Source organism: Anthonomus grandis, chromosome 6, assembly GCF_022605725.1.
Source record: "Anthonomus grandis grandis chromosome 6, icAntGran1.3, whole genome shotgun sequence".
Lineage (NCBI taxonomy): Eukaryota > Metazoa > Arthropoda > Insecta > Coleoptera > Curculionidae > Anthonomus > Anthonomus grandis.
In genome coordinates this window covers 31,176,012-31,198,810 of record NC_065551.1, presented here as the reverse complement: position 1 = coordinate 31,198,810, position 22,799 = coordinate 31,176,012, and the positions used below count along the sequence as shown (strand labels likewise).

The 22,799-nt window shown below is 32.8% G+C and overlaps 2 protein-coding genes and 1 long non-coding RNA gene across 4 annotated transcripts; 1 reads left to right on the top strand and 2 right to left on the bottom strand.

Moving 5' to 3' along the window:
• Positions 1-1,557: 1,557 nt before the first annotated feature.
• Positions 1,558-9,610, bottom strand: LOC126737365 (uncharacterized). Of its 2 annotated transcripts, XM_050442232.1 has the most exons (9): positions 9,403-9,609; positions 9,148-9,339; positions 5,840-5,996; positions 5,568-5,770; positions 5,254-5,507; positions 2,862-3,115; positions 2,643-2,777; positions 2,380-2,587; positions 1,558-1,919 (listed from the first exon to the last, which is right to left on the bottom strand). In XM_050442232.1, the coding sequence occupies exons 1-9, from the start codon at positions 9,515-9,517 to the stop codon at positions 1,641-1,643; spliced, it is 1,797 nt and encodes a 598-aa protein (XP_050298189.1). In that variant the 5' UTR covers positions 9,518-9,609; the 3' UTR covers positions 1,558-1,640. The 2 variants fall into 2 exon arrangements, with proteins under 2 accessions (XP_050298189.1, XP_050298190.1); XM_050442233.1 differs by lacking the exons at positions 5,254-5,507; positions 5,568-5,770; positions 5,840-5,996 and having other exon boundaries at positions 9,403-9,610.
• Positions 9,611-16,460: 6,850 nt separating this feature from the next.
• On the bottom strand, positions 16,461-16,826 carry LOC126737991 (cytochrome c oxidase subunit 5B, mitochondrial-like). Its single transcript, XM_050443145.1, has one exon. The coding sequence runs from the start codon at positions 16,824-16,826 to the stop codon at positions 16,461-16,463; it is 366 nt and encodes a 121-aa protein (XP_050299102.1).
• A 4,896-nt stretch (positions 16,827-21,722) lies between these two features.
• Positions 21,723-22,457, top strand: LOC126738039 (uncharacterized). Its single transcript, XR_007661202.1, has 2 exons — positions 21,723-21,870; positions 22,159-22,457. It is a non-coding gene; the product is annotated as an uncharacterized LOC126738039 (long non-coding RNA).
• Positions 22,458-22,799: the final 342 nt, after the last annotated feature.

Genomic DNA, 22,799 nt, shown 5'->3' with positions numbered 1-22,799 from the left:
AACAAGTTCTCCAAGGCTTAAACACTAATAGGTCTATTGGCCCTGATGGAATACTACCAATAGTGAAATTAAAAAAATGTGTGGTCGTGCTGACACCACCATTGTACAAACTGTTTTCTCGTTCATACAGAAGAGCTCTGTTCCCTGGTAACTGGAAACTTGCGTGAATTCAATAGATACCAAAAAAAAGGAAAAAAGACGGTACCCATCAATTACCGTCCGATTACTTAAGTGACGGCAATTGCCAAGATATTGAAAAAAAACTTGCCAAGCAGCAATTTCTGAAATACTTGGAGTCTACCAACATCATTAGTACCGTCAGTGTGGTTTTCGAAAACACAGGTCTGCTGACGAACTATGTCACGCAGGTTTCGACCAAGGCTATTGAGAAATATGGTAAATCCCGTACAAGCTCGGGATATTTCAAGGGTCAGACGTGAAAACCTCGTAAACAAACTGTATTCTTATGGTTTGTCATCAATACCACTCGATGCTTGGCTTGGAAGCTTCCACGAGAACCGATCCATCCAGATTATCGTCGATGGACCCATACCTAGAGGTTTCAAATTAACGTTGGTGTCCCTCAGAGATGCATCTCGTAAGAACGACCTTCTCGAAAAGACTTTACTAATTCAATTTACAAGTTTGCTGATGACAGTACATTGGCTAATTTTAGTTTAGGTGCCAGTAGAGATGCTAGTTTTCTTTTTCTAGTAAATAGCATACTCTCAAGTTTTTGAGGTTAATGGACAGTGAGCACGCCATTTCTTTATTATTTGAAGAGCCGCTTGCATGGTCGCAAAACTTTAAAGAGAGTGATTGAGTTTACCAATTGGTAGACTCACTATGTCATCTGCATAGGCTATTGTGTAGTGGTCATCATTATTTAGTCGGACGAGACTAACCAGAACATCACAATGGTTAGTTTTGACCTCCTTCTCCTTTCATTGTTCAATTATTTTAGCCAATATATTAAAAATTACTCATCGAGCAACATTTCAGGCGTGTTTCTTGTATTAAGCAAGTGGGTTTGGACGAAATATTTTACCAATATCGTTGATTGACAAAATAAACTGGATGAACTCTGTAGTCCATCCACCTTTTAACTTTGTTCTGCTGATCTCCTAGCTTGCTTTAGCGAATTGGTGGTTAAGGCTTTATTCTTTAAAGAACTTTCTCACAACCATTGATTTTAAGTCGAAGAATGATAGTACGGCTTCCATAGCATTGAAGGAAACACAACTCTGACTTCTCTCCATGTCTTGAGTTATTAGAAATTTGGTATGTTATAAAAATTAACACATCTCCAGGGGTATTAGTAAAAAAAAAGATGGATCTATCAGATTTTATGTGAACTATATGTGACTGAATGATATTACGAACCAAGGAAGGTTGCTGTCCTTTAAAAATTTTATGTTAAAATTATATTAATATGCTGTTTTGATCATATGTACGTACATCTTTATTAATCACACCAGATACAAAGTAGTCTACTAAGTCGTCAAAAGTTACTTCAAGGAAAAATGTAGAGAATAAACTCAATTCTAAATAAATAAATTATCAATTATGAAGTTATTTATTTGTTAAAAAAATCACTTAAATTCTAAAAATAGAAAAATAAAGTTATCTGTTAATACTGGTTACTCGTTTTTTACTTTTATTGGCCGTTTAGCTTTTTGTTCCGATTTTCTTCGATGTGTTGATGTGACATTCAGTACCATATTATAAAATGACTCGTCGACAGTTCGGAAGCACTTCCAAAGTCCGTATCTGGCCTCCCAGTCTTCGAAGAATAAGTCCGGCTTATTCCAGAGTATGTGGTTTTGGGCGTACGTATAGACTGCTTTTAGCGGTGGATTTAATTGTGGTGCCATATCGGATCTACGTTCCATGATTTCCGCCACGTAGTTGTAAAAAATCTATGGATAAATAAATGCTGTAAAAAAATAATCCTGAAAACAAAGGGGGCAAAATTGCACTATGCTTGTTTTGGTTCTGTGAAGTAACGAAAGTGGCTGCAGATTAACCGTATGCTGCAGGCAAACAACATGAATTTTGAGTATCGTTCTTATTAAAATTGAATAAGTATAGCCTACATGAACGCAATTAGTGTGATATAGTAACTTTACACTTAAACGAAATAAATTTATAATAGCATACGAATAAATCGAAACAAGCATGCGGTCTGAGCGCATGAATACGAAACGAACTCATAAACTTTAATTATGGGGTGCTTAGGTACCTAACAGTAGCGTGTATGTGACTGAACAATACAATGCATCTCAAAAAGGTTCTTTATATATAATATCTTTCTGAATATCAATTAACAAGAGGTTGGTATCATCAAACATTAGTTCAAAGTTTACTTATAAAGCTTACCTCAGCCCTATGAACATAACAAACCAACGTCATAAGCGACATAACCATGGCATGTACATGATGACATGACACCATGTCCGGTGGATTTGTCAATAAAAAATACTCTTGCATGGCCATTGCGAATGAAACTATACTTGATGCAACATAGGAACATGGAATTTCGACGCAAATAATTGCTAGATTTGTATAGATGTTCTCTAAGTTTAATCTAGAAAAAAAAAACAAAAAGGTAAATAAAAATTAATATTTAAGGCTCATACTACCTTCGATAATAATGCTGCCGTAGGCCTTTCATCATGACTCTGTTTATAGCCAGTCTATATCTTTTGTAATATTTACGATCTCTTGCACTGTACCTGGCTATTTTAATGTTATATGATACTCCTCTAAAGAAAATTCTAAAAACAAAGTTTTCAAGTACTTTCATCATTTTTAAAGTGAATTTACCGTGAGTGAGTAAACACTAGGAGTAAAATATTTACCTTGGCGTTTCAAATTCTAATTTGTTATGGTGCCTATCCCAAATATTTTGCATAATCCTATTTGCAAATAAATGATGAAAAGCATTGTCCGATACCATCATCATCATTAAACTTTCAGTTAACTGATCTGGAATAGTCTCAGAAAATCTCTGAGTATGATACCTTAGAGCAGCGTATTCTCCGATACTACCAAACTCGAGAAGTGTGCTGTCTTCCATCTCGTAAGATGTAATTTTGGTGACTATGATTACCAGCTAAAAATCATGAGTTATTGAGAAAAATTCTATATTTGGGTAAAATTTTCTAGTGTGTTTTTAATGACTAGACATTATTTAAAGTCATAAAATAAAATAAACAAACTTTTCGTAGCCATTTATTTCCTCTAAGGTGACTGTAAATGATGATAGGTGATGATCTTCTATTAGCCAATAGCCTCCATATGATCAGTATTTATTTATAAAAATTATATAATTTATTTGCACATTTACACTAATAAACACGATCACTTACGACTCTACTAGAAATATATTTTATTTTCACCGTTTTATTTATCAGTATTTATGTGCGATTTAAATCTCGCGCCAATATTCCGAATCAAGCTTCGACTGAACTGCCTCCTAGCGACGACGCGACTCCTTATATACTCGGCTGACCATAATTCCGGAAGATTCGCTGACATTCCACGCGTCTCCGAGACGTCGTGCGGTCATGATCGTTCTGTGATTACGTCCAAAGACAAAATGTATCATCTACTGTCAACAATGGAGACAGTCGTAAAAGGGATAACTGTAAAGGATCTATATGCTACCTCAGAAAGGCTTAAGGTTTTCATCATTGTATAGATGGTTAAAAGATATATATGTTTAATTTTTTATTTAGGCATGTTTGTTACGTATTTCTTATAATGTTTTATACACTTATGGAGACAAAAAAAATCCAGAAATTAGGATTTTCAGTTAAAATATGCTTTATACCTGCAACAATTCTATTTTTTACATAAAAGGTCTTATTAATACCATACTTACAGTTTGGAGTATTTAATTTATATTGTAACTTTTTTTATGCATTTTAAAACCCTTTGTTAAATTTATTTTAATTCATCTTAAAATAAAACATTTAAAAGACAATTTAGTTTTGTTTTTTTTATTTAAAATTTGGTCCCATATCTGTCGTGCCAATTTATTATTCTTGGTAAGTATCTATAGCTAAATATCTTAAATGTCCTAAATAAGCAATGTCTTAAGAACCAAATTTAAATTAAATAATATTTTAGTTGATGCGGTAATTCTTGATTAAAGATGAGTGATGTCTGAGATGCAATATTTTAAATTTTTCTACCCAAGATGGTTGCCCTCGTCTTTGTCAATAAAGCTGTCAACAAAATTTCTGTCTGTTCATTAGACAACACGAATTTCTCTATATTTGTGTTCTGTGGTTTTCATGTTCAAACAGTTTGGATTCTCGGGGTAATAATACTTCATGCCGCATCAGACCACCAGACTTAACCTAAAAGTAGAACCACTCTAGAGGTCCTGTGAAAACCTCTTTTTTTCTACACATGCTGGGAGAGAGAGATTTTCAGGTAATATAATATCAGGCTAAATAATCCAGCCTTACTATTTTGTTAATTCTCTCAATAACATTAGCAGTGGCAAGCAGTAACTTGGAAACTCTAGTTTCAATACATCAACATTTGAAAAATTTGGGTGGAACACCTATATGAAATAGATAGATGTTTTGACGTCTTATTCAGGAATAAGGTTGTAACCTGTAAAATTCTATAATTGTCTTGAGATTCGTATAAGTAGGTACAAAACATTTATTTTCTTGTAAAGTTGGCAAACTCTACATATAGCTGAAAAGTCATGCAAGAATTTGCGGAAGTTAAAATGAAATGAGAAATGTATTAAAATTAATCGGTTGTTGGAGAAAGATGAAACAAAACCAAATGTCCAATGCAAATCGTCCAAATAACGTAAAATCTTGTTCACAGTGACGCGTTTTGGCCCTCTTGGGCCTCATCAGCCGCCCTATGAAATTTCACTCTGGGGATCCAAACTTTAATGACCCCTATGCGGTAATAATTATTAAATGTAGGTTTTGTTCGGTTGTTCCCTAAAATTTATATAGAGTCCACGTTAAATAAGGAACTTCCGTTTTTACAATTTATGTTTACTAAAGAGTTGTTCTACAGTCCACATAGATATACTTAAAAGATGTTGGAAATTCATCATCAAAATTATGGGCGATGCCATTATGAGTGAGGTCTAACAAAACTATCAAAACTCAAAAATTGGTGTTAAAGCCAAAAGTGTTTTAAAGAGAACGCAGGATACAAAAAGAGTAATTAACTATAAGCTTTCTAATATAACCTCAATTTTTTTAACATTACCAGGTTCATTAAATCTGTATTATTCAAGTTCTTGGTAATGTTCCTCACGCATATATTTAATCCCATTCTCATTGGGCTGTATCGGTAAATATGTTCCGGCTTTGGCTCAATGCTTTTTCTAAGCATAACTAAAAATCTCCTAATCATGGTCTCAGACATTTGATTCCATCTGATTTTCTCCAGTACTTCGTAGAGTACTTTTATCATCATCCTGGGCTCGATATCTGACTGGAGAGAAGCATGTTCAGCAGTTACTAAAAGAAACAATTCGTCATTGAAATAGTAAACATGTTATTATTATTTAGACGAGTCACCTAAAATGTCTTCTATAGCTTCCTCTATATCCCCATATAAATATAGCAATCGACAAACCATTTCAGTTAAACGAAATTCAATTGTCCAAAGTCGACCTTCTTTGTAAAATATGATAAGTGAATTTAGTACCACCCGATATACAGAATTTGGTAAAGAGTGTATGAGTCTGTTATATGTGTGCATGCAAGCTTCAGCTTTTCTTCTAAAAAATGTGAACAGCCATTTTTGCTACGGAAACTATGGTTATTCTGGATATCTAGACAAACATTACTTTCTTGTCCATGTTATAATGGATTTAGTCCCTGTTCTAAAACGCAATTGGAAATGATGCATGCAGCTCATTACCGACCAAACTAAATGAACCACATGATGAGTTTTGACGTAACTTATGTCCATCCTTGCTATCACGTCATCTATCATGTTGAGAGCTAAAAAAATATCTCATGTACAAGAAGAAACTTGATGTTATATCTTATCTAAGTAGATACTTTTCCAATATTAAGTGAAGAATGGGAGTATAGTGAAAAATATGGTTAGGTGACTGTTAATATACAGATGGAATTCAAATTTAGTACTCGCGTCTTTAATTTCCTATATAATATATAAATAAGGATATTTGGTAATTAATGTATTGGTTAATGTGGAAATTAGTATTTTAGCTGTAGTCAGTAATAATTAGTAGTTCATTGGTTTCTAGGCAAGTTTTGCTAACTTGGGTAATTGTGTTATAGAAATATGGTGTAATTGATATAATAATTGTTTTAATAAATCAGTTCGGCTTTACACATTACACAAAGATATGGTTGTTTTATTGGTCCTTTTAGGACGATCCCCTTGACATATTACATGGCGACCCTGCGAGTGGCATAAGTATGCCAATATGTTCTTGGGAAAATAGGAACCAATAAAAAGTTGTAAATAATAGTTTTATAGAAGAAAAAATAGTTCCATACATAATTTGTGAAAATGGGGAAAAATCAATCGAAAGAAGAAACCGTAATTGTACAAAGTGGCAATAGTAGTGGCACAACAGCTACGGCTAGTAACGCCGAGTGGCGTGTTGCTGATATTCTAACAGTTGAAGAATTGGTGCTCGTGATAATAGTGTGCCTGTATATTGTATTGTGTTGTTGGTCCCGATATGAAAAAAGATTAAAGCGGCAAATACGTCAGGAGGTAATAAGGAGTAGAGAACAAATAGTATAAGAAGTAAATGAAGAATAAAAATGTACACAGTTCTGTTTGCTCTTATTTCATCTCCCGTGACCAGTGATATATATGTTCTATGCAAGTTCCGAAGGAGTTTAGGTATATTTGGGAGGAGCTCAGAGTTTTCCACAGAAATTTAAGAAAGGATCCAGAAGATAGAAGGCAAAACGTAGATAAGACTACACGTTATATAAGTAAGTTAGATAGAATTAAAAATGAATTAGAAGCTTTAAAATTAAAATTTAATAGTGGCTCTTTTGAGGAAAAAGCTATTCCCGAAAATAAAGAGTATGTAAAGAATATAGATCAGTATTTTAAGGAGATAGGTAGTGTTTTAGAAGATAGGCTACGTTCATCTCGAACTGAACAAACAGCATCTTGTAGTAAACAAAGTAACTCTGACCCAATTACAATAATTAATGTTCATTCTAATTATTCGGAAGAGAAAAAAGTGACGGAAAAATTTGATATAAAAACAGCAGCAAACCTGCTGCCTGTTATGGATGGAACTGAATCCACAACAAAACAGCTTATTGATACCATTGACTTATTTCGCGATTTATTAGACTCCGACGGTAAAAAGTTGCTAATTAATTACGTGTTGAAGACCCGTCTTTCCCAAAATGCAAAACTTAGGTTAAAAAGTAGCTATACCACATGTGATGCTCTTATTAGGGATTTAAAAGACCACTTTCTTACAAAAAGGTCAGCATCAGCATTATCATCCCAACTGAATAATAGTAGGCAAGGTGGAAATCTATTGAAGATTTTGGAAAAAACAAGGTGATGAAGATAGTTTACCTGTTTTGACTAGAATAAATGAAAAGTTGGCAATAGCTGCTTTTGCTAATGGGTTGCAAAATCGTGATTTAAGAACGATTATAAAAGCGCGCAACTATTCCAAACGTGGTGAGGCCATTAGAAGTGCTAAAGATGAGGAACTCACGTCCAAAACTGATTCTCATCAGGTCTTCCGTCTTCAAAGTCGAGGAAATTATTTTCAAAATAGTAGTCGGGGCAGAGGTTTTTCCACTTCTCGTTCTACCACTCAAAATTTTAGTCGACCAAATTTTCGATATAATAGCTCCCTTAGAGGACGCTATAATAATACTTTTAGAGGACAACATTCTACAAATAGATCAGGACATAACTCACACCTTATGGCATCTTATGTAATCTAATGAGTAAAGAGCCAACTAATAACAACCTCCTTAATTGAATTTACGTGCTTCATTTTATTTATGATTATGAACGATATTGTAAACACCGAGAAACAAGTTGATTCTCCGTCATTCCGGAATGAAACAAGTGGCACACCGCACGACGTCTCGAAGGTCAGCGAATCTTCCGGAATGGTCAGCCGAGTATATAACGAGCCGCGTCGCTGCTGAAAGTCACTTGTCAGTTCAGTGAACTAATATTGGCGCGAGATTTAAATCAGACATAAATAGTTGTAAATAAATACAGTGAGAATAAATATTTTTAGTTGTCGTAAGTGATGTGTAAATAAATTCGTTGACTATTTTTCGATTGTTTTAATTCATACCTAACTAACGGGTAAAAGCGCTGGAATATACTCCATGTTTGAGAAGAGTATATTTTAATATAAGTTAACATGGAATTCAGATATCCGTAAATAAGACTATGTACTGAAATGATCAGCAATAATCATAAACTAAACCAGATATTCGATATTTGTAATAGCTTATTATAGAACATATGTAAAGTTAATAAAATTGATGAGTGATGTATATAGGATTTTGATGAGAGGTGTATATAATACTCTCTGACGGGTAGTCTACAATTATATAATTCGAAATTCTCTGCAAGGAATTGAATGTGCAGTGTATTTGGTCAAACGATAAGAAGTAAGATGTAACAAGATTAACTTGTGCTACTGGAGACGTCAGTTGGAATAAGAAGATCACATTTCTTTTTCCACTTAATATGGTTGCAGACTGAAATCATTAAGAGTAATCTGATAAGAGTCTACTAAAGAATTAGTGTTTAACTTCGCCTTGAAAGCTAATTTTCACCTAAATATGTTCATATTACAAGTATTAGCGACCCTGTTGAACCACTGCATCGTTTCTTCCATAATTAGAAATTAATACGTGACTCCATCATTTGTAATCATAGATTCAATTTCAACAAAAGCTGCATAAAAATCTGGAGAGATTTCGAGACTAGAGAATTTCTCGTTTAGAAGTAAAGCAGTCTCCAAACATTCTGGAAATAAATCGATTCATTCTGCAAGTATCAGATTTAGAGATACGGTCAGATTCTTTTCGATTTTCGTGGTTAATACTCCTATTAATGCATCAACATTTAACAGCCATAAAAATGGTATATTTTATTAATATATTATACCTGCCGTTCTCTTGACATGAAGCTCGTGAAGGTCTTTTATATGCTTCAGACAGCAATTACATATTTTCTTTACCTCCCTCTCAAACTCTTTCTGGGTCATTCGATCAAGAAGCCCAAATTTCTTATAAAACTTCTTTTTTAATTCAGCCTTTTTATTGATAGTAGTATCAATATCAGAAATATGAAACAAATCTAAAAATACAAATAAGGCACCACTTGACTGCCATTATTAATTTTATATCATATATTTCTTACAATTTAGAGATTCAGAAGAAGAATTATTGTCTTCAATATTTTCCCGGCTTTTTGGTACTTTATCTTCATCATTACTTTTCTTGATACTGTTAGTTCCCTGAGGCATCATGTTCATTTAAAAGATTTATTTTATTTATCACGGTAATAAAATAAGTGCATATTTTTATTTAGTGACTTAAAAATGGCAGTTTGACAACTGGCTGTCTTCATCACCTGTCTTTATCAGTATGTTCAATTTTCGAAATTAATTCATAATTTGATTCACAAAGAAGCTATATGGTTGCTTCATACTTAAAATATGTAGTTCAATAACTTGATAACTTCTTCTTCCCCTCTATCCACCTTCGATCTTACCTTCAATAAAATGAGTAGAAAAGGAAACCTGGTTTCTATATATTTTTGGCCATTAAAGAAAAAGGGTTGAACTTAGAAGATATTGTAGCAGAAATATGCCATCAAAAATGTACAGAAGAATATACTAACATTTTAAATGACTCCGAAAAAACATTGGATCTAAAAAATGAAATATTAGGTAAACTTCCCTGCACCAATAATCTATATGATAGATGATATCTGACAGCAACTACAAGCAGTTACATTTTTCATTATACCTGTGGATTTACCTTTCACTTCCTTAACATATTAGCATTGAAATTTGTCATTATTTAAGTCCACTTTAGGTTATGATTTGTTTAATCAGAACGTAGCGTCAGGTTACAAAATACCTTGCAAATCTGTATGACCAGCTGTAACTGAACTGCACGTACTGTATATACATTTTTGTTAACTTTTATAAACTATTGATCAAGCACTTGATAAGCACATGTTTTTGTATTTGTTTAAAAGTACCTTTACCTTAAAAAGACAGCTAAAAAATTATCCTTATTAAGGAGATTGAATACGATCAAACAAAAAGGAGAGAAAAATTTTGAATGCAGAGATGAACTTAATGAAGCTTTGGGAAATATGTAATAGTTTTAATCATAGGTAGAAAAAAATGCCACAGGTAGAATAGTCGGTATAGTCCTACCAGACATAACATATTTTGGTCAGATATGATGATCTAACATTACTTTACAACCTTTAATATAATTTCTAAAACGCAGCTGACGATGTTACATTAAAAAATATCGCACGAGAGGTTTAATATCCCAGAATTAACATAAACTTACATTAGAACTATACAGGTTGGAGAATCGATAATTACGTATAGACAGGCGTTTAGGGCCAAATTATGGACCGGCTGATAAAGTGTCTGAAAAAGTTACCCTGCTGGTAACAATAAAAATTGAATTATGAACTTCATGTTTGTCTTACCAGCGGGATAATTCTTGCTTACCAGTAGAATAAATTAACAACAGGACAAAGCAGCGTATAAAAGGTTTACCAGGAATTTTATAACCTCAAATTTTTCAAAGAGTTCGAGCTTGCATATTTTTGTAAGAAGTTTGTGTATAATATTCTAATTTTGTTCTTATTCTGTATAAGTATTTTGTGAAAATGAATAACAATCTTATTAATAACCAATTTTTTCATTTGGATGTGCTGTCGGATGAGGAAGAATTAGAAGATTTTATAAAGATTATTTATCGACGACCGCGTTTTATACAGGAGAAAATAGACCATCTTAATTACTGGGCTGATGTAGATTTCCGAAACAGATTTAGATTGTCCAAAAAATGGTTTACCGCTTGTCGCATGAAGTTGAGGAACTTATTAAAAATTCAGCTTTAAAGGCCCACTTTGAAAATAATGAACTAAATGTTTTATTAATAAGAGATAGTGGTTATGCAATAAAAAAAATATTTAATTACTCCCTTAGAAAATCCAACCAATAAAGCTGAAAGGTTATTTCAGTCGATAATAAGAACTCGAAATATTATTGAGAGAACTATAGGAGTATGGAAAAGGTGTTTTCCTTGTTCAGCTATAGGACTTCGAACTAAAATTGACCTAACACAAGATGTTATTGTTGCAACAACTATTTTACACAACCTGGCAATATTAGAAAATGAGAAGTGGCCACCAGAAAATGATGAAGAGATAGAGGCTCTTATTAATGATTTACAAATGCCTGATGATGTTAATCAGCCTCATGAAAAACAAAATGATCAACACCGAAGATATTTTAATAATAATTATTTTAATAGATTGCATTAACTTTATCAATTCAGGATATTAATTTCAATATATAAATTTTGTTTATTTTTCTATTGCACAATAATAAAACATATATACATATTCCACAAAAAGCAGTCAATTTTAATAAACATTTTTACAAGTAAACAACGCAATAAAATAAAATGCAAATACCTACTAATACTAGTATTAACAGAAAGAATATCGAATTTGGCACAAAACAAGTATACAAGCATCTATAACTATTATCACAAATTAAAAACCAAACACGCCCATTATTTTTATTTATTTTCTCAGGACCGCAGATTCATAACCCTAATTTTTCTTTTTTTCTTAAGATTACTGTACTGGCCACAACAATTACGTTGTTGCCAACCTGTAAACCTTCTGTTACTTAACAACAGGTTAAAATTTGGTTCATAATTCCTCCTACAGCTATCGGTAGGTTTAGCGAGAGGATAGAATTTATCTGCCTGATAACACACAGGAACTTTCCCAGCTGGTCCGTAATTTGGCCCTTAAAGGCGAAATATGGAGTCATAAGCTGGTACAGTCAACAAAATTGAAAATGTCCCTCGCTCCGTGGCTCTTTACCCATTTACACGTAATTTAAGCACAATTTGGCTACACTGTATGAATGAAGAAAGTATAGCGGCATTTTTCGAAAATAAGTAACGGGGGCTGATGCGGGGGCAGCTTATGCGATCGATCCCATTATAACATTGTGTATAAGGTACCATTGTAAATTTTAAGATCTATTTTTAAGGAGGGTTTTTCCATATTAATTGGCAGCACGGGGATATGCAGGTAAAATATATAAGGTGGTAATTATAAATAAATTTGATGGTAAGTAGTATTGTACTGTCTTTTGTGTTTATAAGTGCCTCGAGTCTATTTACGTGTTTAATTTTTTTTATTTTTTAAAGTGTTTTATGTAATATTTTTTCATAATGCCAAGATTGCCTGGACAGAGGGAGAGTATCATGGAAATTCGTACTAGAATTATTGTTATGAATGAGATGGGTGCCACCTTACGAGAAATAGCAATGGCTACGGATCTTTCAGTAAGTTTTTTTTTGTATCCATTTCGTTTAAATTTTTTGTTAGGTAAAATCTATTTAAACTAAACTATGAAATTTGTCAAAAATCTTCAAAAATTCTCTTTAACTTTCATTTAAAAAAAAAAGGTTTGTTTTTATACGGAACCAACTTTTTTTGATATCCCGAAATAAGCTAATAAATTTAATAGATCAAAAACGAAAATTATTATCTCATCGTCCTGGAAATCTATTCAAATAGGAGGGATTTCGAGGGTAATTTATAATTTTTTCATTCAATTTTTTATTTAGAAAAATAGCTGAAAATCACATCTCTTAAGTTTAATTTATCGATAGATATGTAAAAAAGTTATAAAACTTACCTATATTTTTTAACAAAGAAAAATATACATGTTATTGGGTCTATCAAAATAAAAAATGTTTTTGTTTTATTTTTAAAGTAAAATCATTTTACATATGATTGATTATTTTTTTTGAGGTAGTATTTTTTAAATCCAAGCAACCCTTATGCAGGGTGAGTTTTTTTAAGTGTTGCAACGCGATATCTTGAAAACATTCAAGTTTTTTCTAAATATTTTAAAAACGAAGGTATAGTTTTTTTTTTAGATAATAAATAAATTTAATGCAGTACCATACCCTAAAAAAAGTATTAATGGGTTTAAAGGTTTCTTAAAAACGGTAGTCGAATGTAGTATAGATTGGCGATATTTTGAATTTTAAATTTAATATCTGACTCACTACTGCACCAGTTGAGGGTTAAGGGGAGTGGCCCTATTAAAAAATGTTTATTAAAATAATATTTAGTCCAAAACGCACCGTGAGCCAATCCACTACCTATTTACCGCATTATTTCTATCCATCTAGTATATTTTTATATCTGTATTATTATTGTATTTATTATTATACCTGTGAATGGGTTTTTTATGCCAAATTTAATCTGAAATATTTTCACTTTGAAAACTTTGTCAATATTTTCGCTTTATTTGCTTTTCACCATATATTAAAAAAAGTTGTCATAGAAATATATTTTGACGTAACGCTCTGAATGTTTTAAAAAAACACCAACAAATAATATAAAATTATATTATTGTTAAGAGACGCTGTTATTGCTTTTTTAGTACCTACTTTATTAACTTATTCTTAATAATAAAATATTTACTGCTATTTTTCATCTATACCTATATATATAGGCCACCCCTTTGCTAAACTGTTGTCGCTAACCTAATAGTATAATAGATATCTATTTAATTAATTAATACTAATTACTGCATTTGCTTTTAAACAGGTCAAACAAGTTAGACGCTGGATCCAACGTCAAGAAGCAGAAGGGCATGTAGAAACCAGACAACATCCTGGAAGGAAACCTGTATTGACCGAAAATATGAGAGAAGCTATTGTTACCCAAGTAAGAAATAACCCTTTCACAAATAGCCGGGTGGTCAAAGAAACCATGAACTTGGATGTTAGTATGCAAACAATTAGGAATACTCTTCGTTCAGCTGGAATAAATTGTAGACGACCAGCCAAAAAGGCCAAATTAACGGTCGACAACGCAGAGCGAAGGCTTAGGTTTGCTCAAGAAAATATTGACCGAGACTGGTCAAATGTGGTATTTACCGAAAACACGTTTTCTTCGGACATAAGGTCCCATCAATTAGTGTGGAGACCTACAAGTACCAGATATGATTCCCATTATGTCCAAGAAACTGAAAAAAGCGGGAGAATAACATTGTCATTATCGGGTTGGATGACCCAAAATGGACCCGGAATGCTGGTAACCACGCCACCCCAAATAAATTCCGTGGAATAAATTCCGATGGCCTTCATACAGAATAATATATCCAGCTGGACCAATATCCTTTATGCACGATAACTGTCCAATTCATACCTCCCGTATGGCAAGAACATGGTTTGAGGAACATCCGGAATTTAATTTAATTCCATGGCCATCCAGAAGCCCCGACTTAAACCCCATCGAAAATTTGTGGGGTGAAATGGTGAATTCTTGGGATACTTTTAATCAAGGCCAAATTAGATCGAAGGAAACGTTACTAGCCCACGCTCAAAGAGTTTGGGAATCTTTCAGAGGGAGACCCGATTTTAGTAATTACGCGGGATTAATGCGGAAAAGGCTGCAACAATGCATTGGCGCAAATGGTTTTTATACCAAATATTAATTAAGAAGCCATACCAATACCAAATGCACCCTGTGACATTAAATAATTATTATTAAAAAAAAAGGTGTAAGTTTCGAAAAAAACACAATACGTAGGCTATTTAAAAGTTTAAATAAAAAAGTATTTTTATTGTAGATTTAAATTTTAATTATACTTACTAAAGCTTATTAGGAGTAGTGTTGAATGTTATTAATTGTTATTAAGATGTTATACTTAAAGAACTGTAATTTGTCATTAAATAGGAAATAAAATTTTCGCTTTGAAACTGACCTTTGATCCATTACTTATACGTTTTATAAGGTTTAAAAAAAAGTAAATAAAAAAAGATACGGGACTACTACAATTAAAGTTTAGTAATTAAAGTTAACTTCGCTTCAATAAAAAAAATATAAAAAATAGTTTTTTATTCAAGAAGAAATCACGAGAGTGCCTTATTTACAAACGGAAATATTACTTTATTCATCACTTCAGTAAAAAAGTGTGCTTTACTCATGAGAACCACATAGATTTTTTTCTACCTCTTACCAAAATATAGATATAAACAATTTAAAATATGGATTTGCCGAACAACATTTTGGGTTAATCGAACAAGTGGGGACAATTTTGAACAGTTTTTGTAAAAACAATGTCCACTTAACTTGATAATAAGTAAAAAAAAATTTAAATAACGCAAACTAACTTTCTTAATATGCAACTTTTACTATACGAGTATAGGCAATTTTTGGTATATCAACCAACTTCTTTTGACGAGTTCTACACCCTGTATTTTTATATAGGTATACTTATAAATAAAATGTGAGGAAAAGAAACAAAAATCTTAATTTTTTTCCCATATTATGGTAGTACTTAGTACAAGTACTTAGTTTTACAGCGCTAGACAGGGTATTCCAAAATAAGTAGTTTTGGTAGTATCTCAGCTCGTATTACGTTATTAATGCTAGGAGGCGGTGCTAACCATAGCGCGCTATTTTTTATGAAACCTTTAATGAATTGAAATGAAACAGAATTTTGAAGAGCGCATTTAGCCAACGTATAAAACACTATAGCGCATTGTCCTAAAAACTTTACATAAGGAAGAAAAACAAACTGATTGATTTTTTTAATATCAGCTGCACAGCCACAAAAATATTCGAAACGTCCCATTGCAAAAACCCCATCTACTGAAAAATGAGTTCCGTCACCCCTGCCTATTTATACACGACTAAACTCGATCGATACTCTACACACTAGCGCCCGCCGTACGCTACCCCTTTCAGTCAAAAGCCATGTTGCCAAATTGTAAGGCAACGAAGTCCGGGAGCAGATGCGAGAGACATTTTCAAATTTGCCGACTGTACGTAAAGCAAATACATTCCATCAAGGCAAAAATCTAGGTTATTAAAGTATATATTTAAACCATGTCTTAGGATATTTCAGAACGGTGAAATAACTCAAAAACAAAGAAACTTAAAAAATGCTCCTCCTTTTAAGCAAAACAGATATTTAATAATATTGTTGCTATTCCTACTATTGAGTATTTCCAATTCCACTCTAAAGTTGACTGGTATAAGCTTTTAACGGTGTTCGAATTATTGCCCCTATCTGCAAAATTTAGTAAAAATCAAACTCCAAGACAAATTAAAACAACTTTATTCAAACAAAACATAAACAATAATAATTATCGCTTCTAAACAAACTAAAGAGATTACAATGGAGCTTTATGAACTAAATTAAACCAGTAGCCGCATTCGCATCTTTTCGGCTCCCCTTTATGCAGCCACATCCAAACAATGCTCACTGAAGCTTCTTCACATATACAGCCAATAATTCGTGAATCAAAAGCGGAAGGAATTTCGGTGGGTTGAGCTCTGGTGCCAGGGCCCCTTTTGATCCTCTTCAGATCAAACGGATCCTCGTTGCCAGCCATTATTGCTAGCAGTTCACGTTTTTCTATACCTGTGGCATGCTCTATTGGGTCCCCCAAGGTAACTTTTCCTTTTCCCGTAGGTTTTGTGGTAGATATTGATCTGCGGAACGCTCTGGGAATTAGTCTTGACCAAAATGATGACATTTTACTTGTTTAATTAATTTTTTTTTAAGTGCTGTGACAAGTTTTAGATTTGACAGATGCTTGGCGTTTTAGTAATCAAATCAGCGCTTTGTCTGTTGTGACTGTAGGTAACCGTAGTAACTGAACCAAACGATTATTATACATGGTTGTTATTTAATAATGGCAGAGACAAACGAGGCGCGCAACTAAGCCCAAAAATTTATCCCATATACAGGGTGTTCCGTTGATCATGTTACAAACTTCTAGGGCAGATAGAAAATGTCAAAAGAAAAACAAAAATTAATATAAACATGGGTCCGAAAAAGCTTCCTCAGGGAGCTAGAGCTCTTTGAAAATAACCTTAAAAAACTAGTTTTTTTTTAATAGCTCCGGAACTACTTTAGCTACCGCAACCAATTATGAGAGGTAAATTATTGTTAGTACGTTTATTCTTTTGAACCTACTAAATAAAAAAAATATTCACCAGGGGTTTCAGAATCAAGGGGGTATTTGGTAAATTTAGGTCCATTTCTGTAAGACTTTAATTTTTGCCCGTTTGGGCATTAGATTATGATGTTCCTATGCTTTTTACATAAAAAAGGTACTCTTAGTAAAAGTCGGTAAATGGTAAATATCACCGTTTTTGTGAAAATTGACGATAAGCAAGTTATGAGATACAAAAATGAATTACCTATTATTATTAATAAACATAAAAAAAAAATCTGGCGTACATAAAAAATAAATGTTTAAAAAAAATTAAGGTAGCCACTTTATTAAATTGGTACTCAAATTAATTAACTGTCACTTTAATTACCTTGAGGCATAAAATGTTTAAATGATTTTAAGTGTAATAAAAAACCAACAAATTAACAATTTTAGAAACGTAAACAAATTTTATTAAAGATTGGTATTACAAAAATAAACTTTAAATATTAATTGCTCAAAATGCCGGCCGCCACGATCGATACATTTATTGTAGGTATCTACGCACCATATTAAGGTTGACGTGGTTAAAAATATCAGGCGTGGTTTCGATTACTTCAGCAGCTGCGGAAATTGTGGCCACCAGGTCTTCTTCTCACTCGACTGGAGTTTCATGTACGAGACTTTTCATATGCCCCCAAAGAAAAAAATCTAAGGGTGTCAAATCTGGTGAGCGCTCTGGCCAGGTGAGAGGGGCCTCCGCGGCCAGTCCAGCGCCTTACAAAATTTTCATTTATAAACTCGCGGACAATAAGTGAAAAATGAGCTGGCGCTCCATCGTGTTGTAGCTATAAGTTCTGTCGTATATTTAGGGGCAGATCATCTAATAGTTCTGGGAGTACATTTCTTAAAAAAATTAAATAAATATTTCCCGTTAAACGAGGAGGCAACATAATTGGACCAATTAAGCGTTCTCCAACAATGCCGGCCCACATATTGACCAAAAACTTATGTTGATAGCTCCTAAAATGAATACCATAAGGATTTTCCTCACTCCACACATGATTATTCTTAGCCTCGTCAGTAAAAAGGACATATTTTGAAAATTGAGGCTCTTCTGTACACCGGTCAAGAAACCACTGGCAAAAATTCACGCGGGGCATAAAATCATTGGGTCCTAATGAAAGCACCTTTTGCATGTGGTAGGGCCGAAGAAGCTGTTCATTAACAACGTTCCATACCCTAACATGATTTACATGCATCGCATCAGCTACTGCTCGAGTACTTACTGATGGGTTATCTTCAAATCGCTGAAGTACTTCTTCCTCAAAATCCGGGATTCAGATGTTCCTTTGCGCGCCATTATCTTGGCGTTTTATTTTAACGGAGCCAGTCTCCCTGAGCCGTTGATTGACCCTTTCAAAAAGTGTGTGAGCTGGGATTCGCCTTTCGGGAAACCGCTCTTCATATAGTCGAGAAGCAGCTCTACCATTACATCGAACTTCCCCATAAATTAAAAGCATATCGGCGTATTCAGCAAAAGTGTAATCTTCCATTACTTAACCGCAATAAAAAGGGAATTAATATCATGTAAAAAATACTGACAGTGGCAATGAATTAGCATTATTATTATTATTAAAATAATTAATTCAGGTGCTGTATCTTAGTTTGGTTTTAGTCAATTTCCACAAAATGGTGATATTTACCGACTTTTACTAAGAGCACCTTTTTTATGTAAAAAGCATAGGAACATCATAATCTAATGCCCAAACGGGCAGAAATTAAAGTATTAAAGAAATGGGCCTAAATTTACCAAATACCCCCCTGATTCTGAAGCCCCTGGTAAATATTTTTTTTATTTAGTGGGTTCAAAAGAATAAACGTACTAACAGTAATTTACCTCCCGAAATTGATTGCGGTAGCTAAAGTAGTTCCGGAGCTATTAAAAAAAAACTAGTTTTTAAAGGTTATTTTGAAAGAGCTCTAGCTCCCTGAGGAAGCTTTTCCGGACCCATGTTCATAAGAACTTTTGTTTTTTTTTTGACGTTTTCTATCTGCCCTAGAAGTTTGTAACATGATCAACGGAACACTCTGTATATATATTATTAGAATATGTGTCAATTTTTTCATCCAGTTTTTGTTCTCGAGTATTTTCAGATTCATGTTTTGTTGTATTATAGGGTGCCTATTCTTTTTATAGCATGTTTTAAAATCAGTTTTTCTACAACCTACTAGAATCCTGGTACAGAATACGTGGCCACTCTATACGTAAACCACCATGAATAAGCTGATCCTACAGAGCCTTAAAATAAAAATCAAATTTCACGGGCAGATTCTTTTAAAATGCCATCTAGCGCCTTCAACTTTCATGACGCTGAAAAATTATAGATATATGAATAATAATTTACTGTCTAGTTGTGCATCTGGTTGTTTGTCTTTGACTTTTTTTTGACAATCCTCTAACCTAAATTATATTGCATGTCCCTAAAATTTATTTAAATGCTGGAAGTGGCCGCCATTAGGAGGATTTCAAACCAGGTATAACGAGTCATTCCAACTTTCTACATCTTTTGTTTGTGAATATTTGACATTTTTGAAATAATTACATTGAGACACACAGAATCGGAATATTTATTACGCTTCACACGATGAAGTTCGAATAACCTTCAACAATAAATAAGAGAGAACTAGTAAGTCTACAATCAGTAGAATTGAGGCTATGAGTAGAGAGACTAGAATTGTTAAAGATCTTGGCAGACCAGGACGGACTGGCTAGATACACTAGATTATACGAATAAACATTAAACATAATACAGTATAAATTTGAAAACAAACTAAAAATACATATAATAAAACAATATTTATCATAAAGCAATTGGAACAAAATTTTTAATTAATCTTTAAAATGATTATATAAACTCTAACAAAAGTTTTATTCACAATAGTTTTTAACATCTGTATAATATTGCATCAATTAGGATGAAATCTTTACGGTTTTTAATATAATAGGGGCTTATTGGACTAAAAACAATAAATTTATACAATTTTAGTTAACAACGGCAATTTCTTCTACTTGATAGTAAAATATCTTCAATTCTTCAATAGTTGGTGCCCTGTAATAGAGTAAAAATTATTATATCCTTCTTTGGCCTATTAATTTTTTTTTAAAGACGTTTAGGAAATTGATTGTGAGGAATTGATAAGTGATTAGTCAATATTTTAAGAGGTTTTTTTTCGTATGAGTCGACAGTACAATGAGATTCGTATTATTGGTATATCATACGAAAAAGACCATCTATCTTGTTAAAATGATCCAGACATGTCAAACCAAGCTTTATGGTTCCATCAGGATAGAGCGCCTTCCCACTATGTGCGATTGTTAGAAGATTCCTAGATAATGTCTTCTACTATATGATATTTATCTAGTAAACTAAATCTTTATTGAGTAAAAACATCCATTTTTTTTCAAATTATGCATTGTACACGTGCCAACGAGATTATACACAAAATATTTTTAAAATAAAATTTAAACTTCAGTAAAATTAGGTATGCTTAAACTAATTTTCAATTACCCTTTGTTTGTCCTTGTTTCCTAAATAATCAACTTACTTCCGTGCTCGTGGCACAGACCAAAAACTAAATTATTTATTCTATTTTTCTTTAAAAATAACTCCAAACCACCGTTGGGGTGAGGTTAATATCGTATTCATGACAGAAATTTCGCCTCGTAATCAGGTCATTTTTTCAACTAAAACATGAAAAACGCGGGTGGTTATTTTAGAATTTGGTTGCTTTTCTCATTTCCATATTCTATTACATTTTGCAGCATCTTATAAATAAGGTTGCATTAGTAAACAAAAACTTTTAAATAAATTTATAGGTAATTATAATTAAGTTCTTAGGTTTTCTTTTAGATTCACTTTTTTGGTCGTACACCGCACGATATCTCTTCCGGAACAGCGTTCTGCCGAGTATATAAGGAGCCACATCACCGTCAGATTAGTGAAGTAAAGTTCGCAATATTATTGGCGCGAGATTTAAATAATTAATAAATAAATACAGTAAAAATTTCATGGTTTGTGTCATATTTGGTCAAATTTGTGCAAATTTTTCTCGGTCCTTTTTTATGTCTTCATTTTACTCTCGCCATGAAAATTAATCCTTTATTAAGCTTGTATATATGTACATAGAAAATAGCCCATAAAGACTTTTATGAGCTGTAAACTGAGTAGTTGACATTAGCATGATTATAACGTAATTTCTTTTATAATATTAGCATTCTATATTTTCCTACGCATAGTATCAGAAGTTCTAATAATATGTGTGGGTGAGAGGTGTTTTTTATTTATCCCTTAAAATTAAATATAAATAAATTAGCTTTTTAATAAACCTAGTTAAACTTAAAAGCAAATTCTTCTAATGGCTATAACTTTTTAATTGGCAAACATTACTTAGGGGGTTTCCTTTATAAACTTTTAGGCTGTAAGTCGAGAGTATAACGAAATAGGAGTTCTTCTTCGCCGACCCTGAGGGCATTTATAAAGTTCAGTCAAAATAGATCCTCCAAGTAATAAAGCCGCCCATAGCAACTAAAACAGACATGTTTCCAAATAGGATATGCATATAAATGTCAGTTAAGTCGGTTAGTAGCTGTTTACTTTGAATTTTGCGCAGAATTTGTTAATTTTAATAAATATTCATGTGTTCTGAAATGTAAGATAAATATAATAAAGTAAATATATTTTTAGATAAATTTAAGTATCGTCAAATAATTTCTAAGTAATTATGCCATTTTAATCCACTAAGGGGTAGTAATCAATAATTAAACAAAAATAGATTCATTGGTGGGTGCAATCAAAAGGTGTACGAAAAGTTCAAATATTAAGTCAAGACTTTTAACTTACAACAGTTTTATTCTTCCCCCGATCAGACAATGCTGGGGAAACATTTAAGGATCCCAATTAAATAACCTTCAAAGAACTCAGACAAAAAGATCATATTTAAATCAGTGTAACGACATTCCGGAATGACACAACCACGACATCTTTGGAGACGCATAGAAGGTCAGCGAATCTTCCTGAACCATGGTCGGCCGAGTATATAAGGAGCCGCATCGCCGCTGAGAGTCAGCCGTCAGTTCAGTGTAGTGCAGTTCGGAATATTCGGTAAAAATAAATATCTTTAGTGGTTGTAAGCGTATTTAGTATGTAAATAAATCAGTTGACTATTTTTGCGTATCGAGTATTTTAATTCACACCCTATTCAATAGGTAAGATACTACATTAGATTATTACACACTGTGTAATAATCAAGTAAGTATTGTGGAAACTTTTGAACCAGTGAATCTTATTTTTTCTATCAATAATGAAAACCTAGATACTAATTTAAAAATACCAGTTACTACTTAGCTACTCGTAAGCAGATTGTGAGGGTGTGTAATTGTAACTTTAATGAGATCTCAGTTATTCCCAGTATTTTCTTCCTTTTTACTCTCTATATAAATGGAATTGCTACTTTTAAATACTATATATATTTCTATTTGCTGATGATTACAAGTTCTATTACACGGTT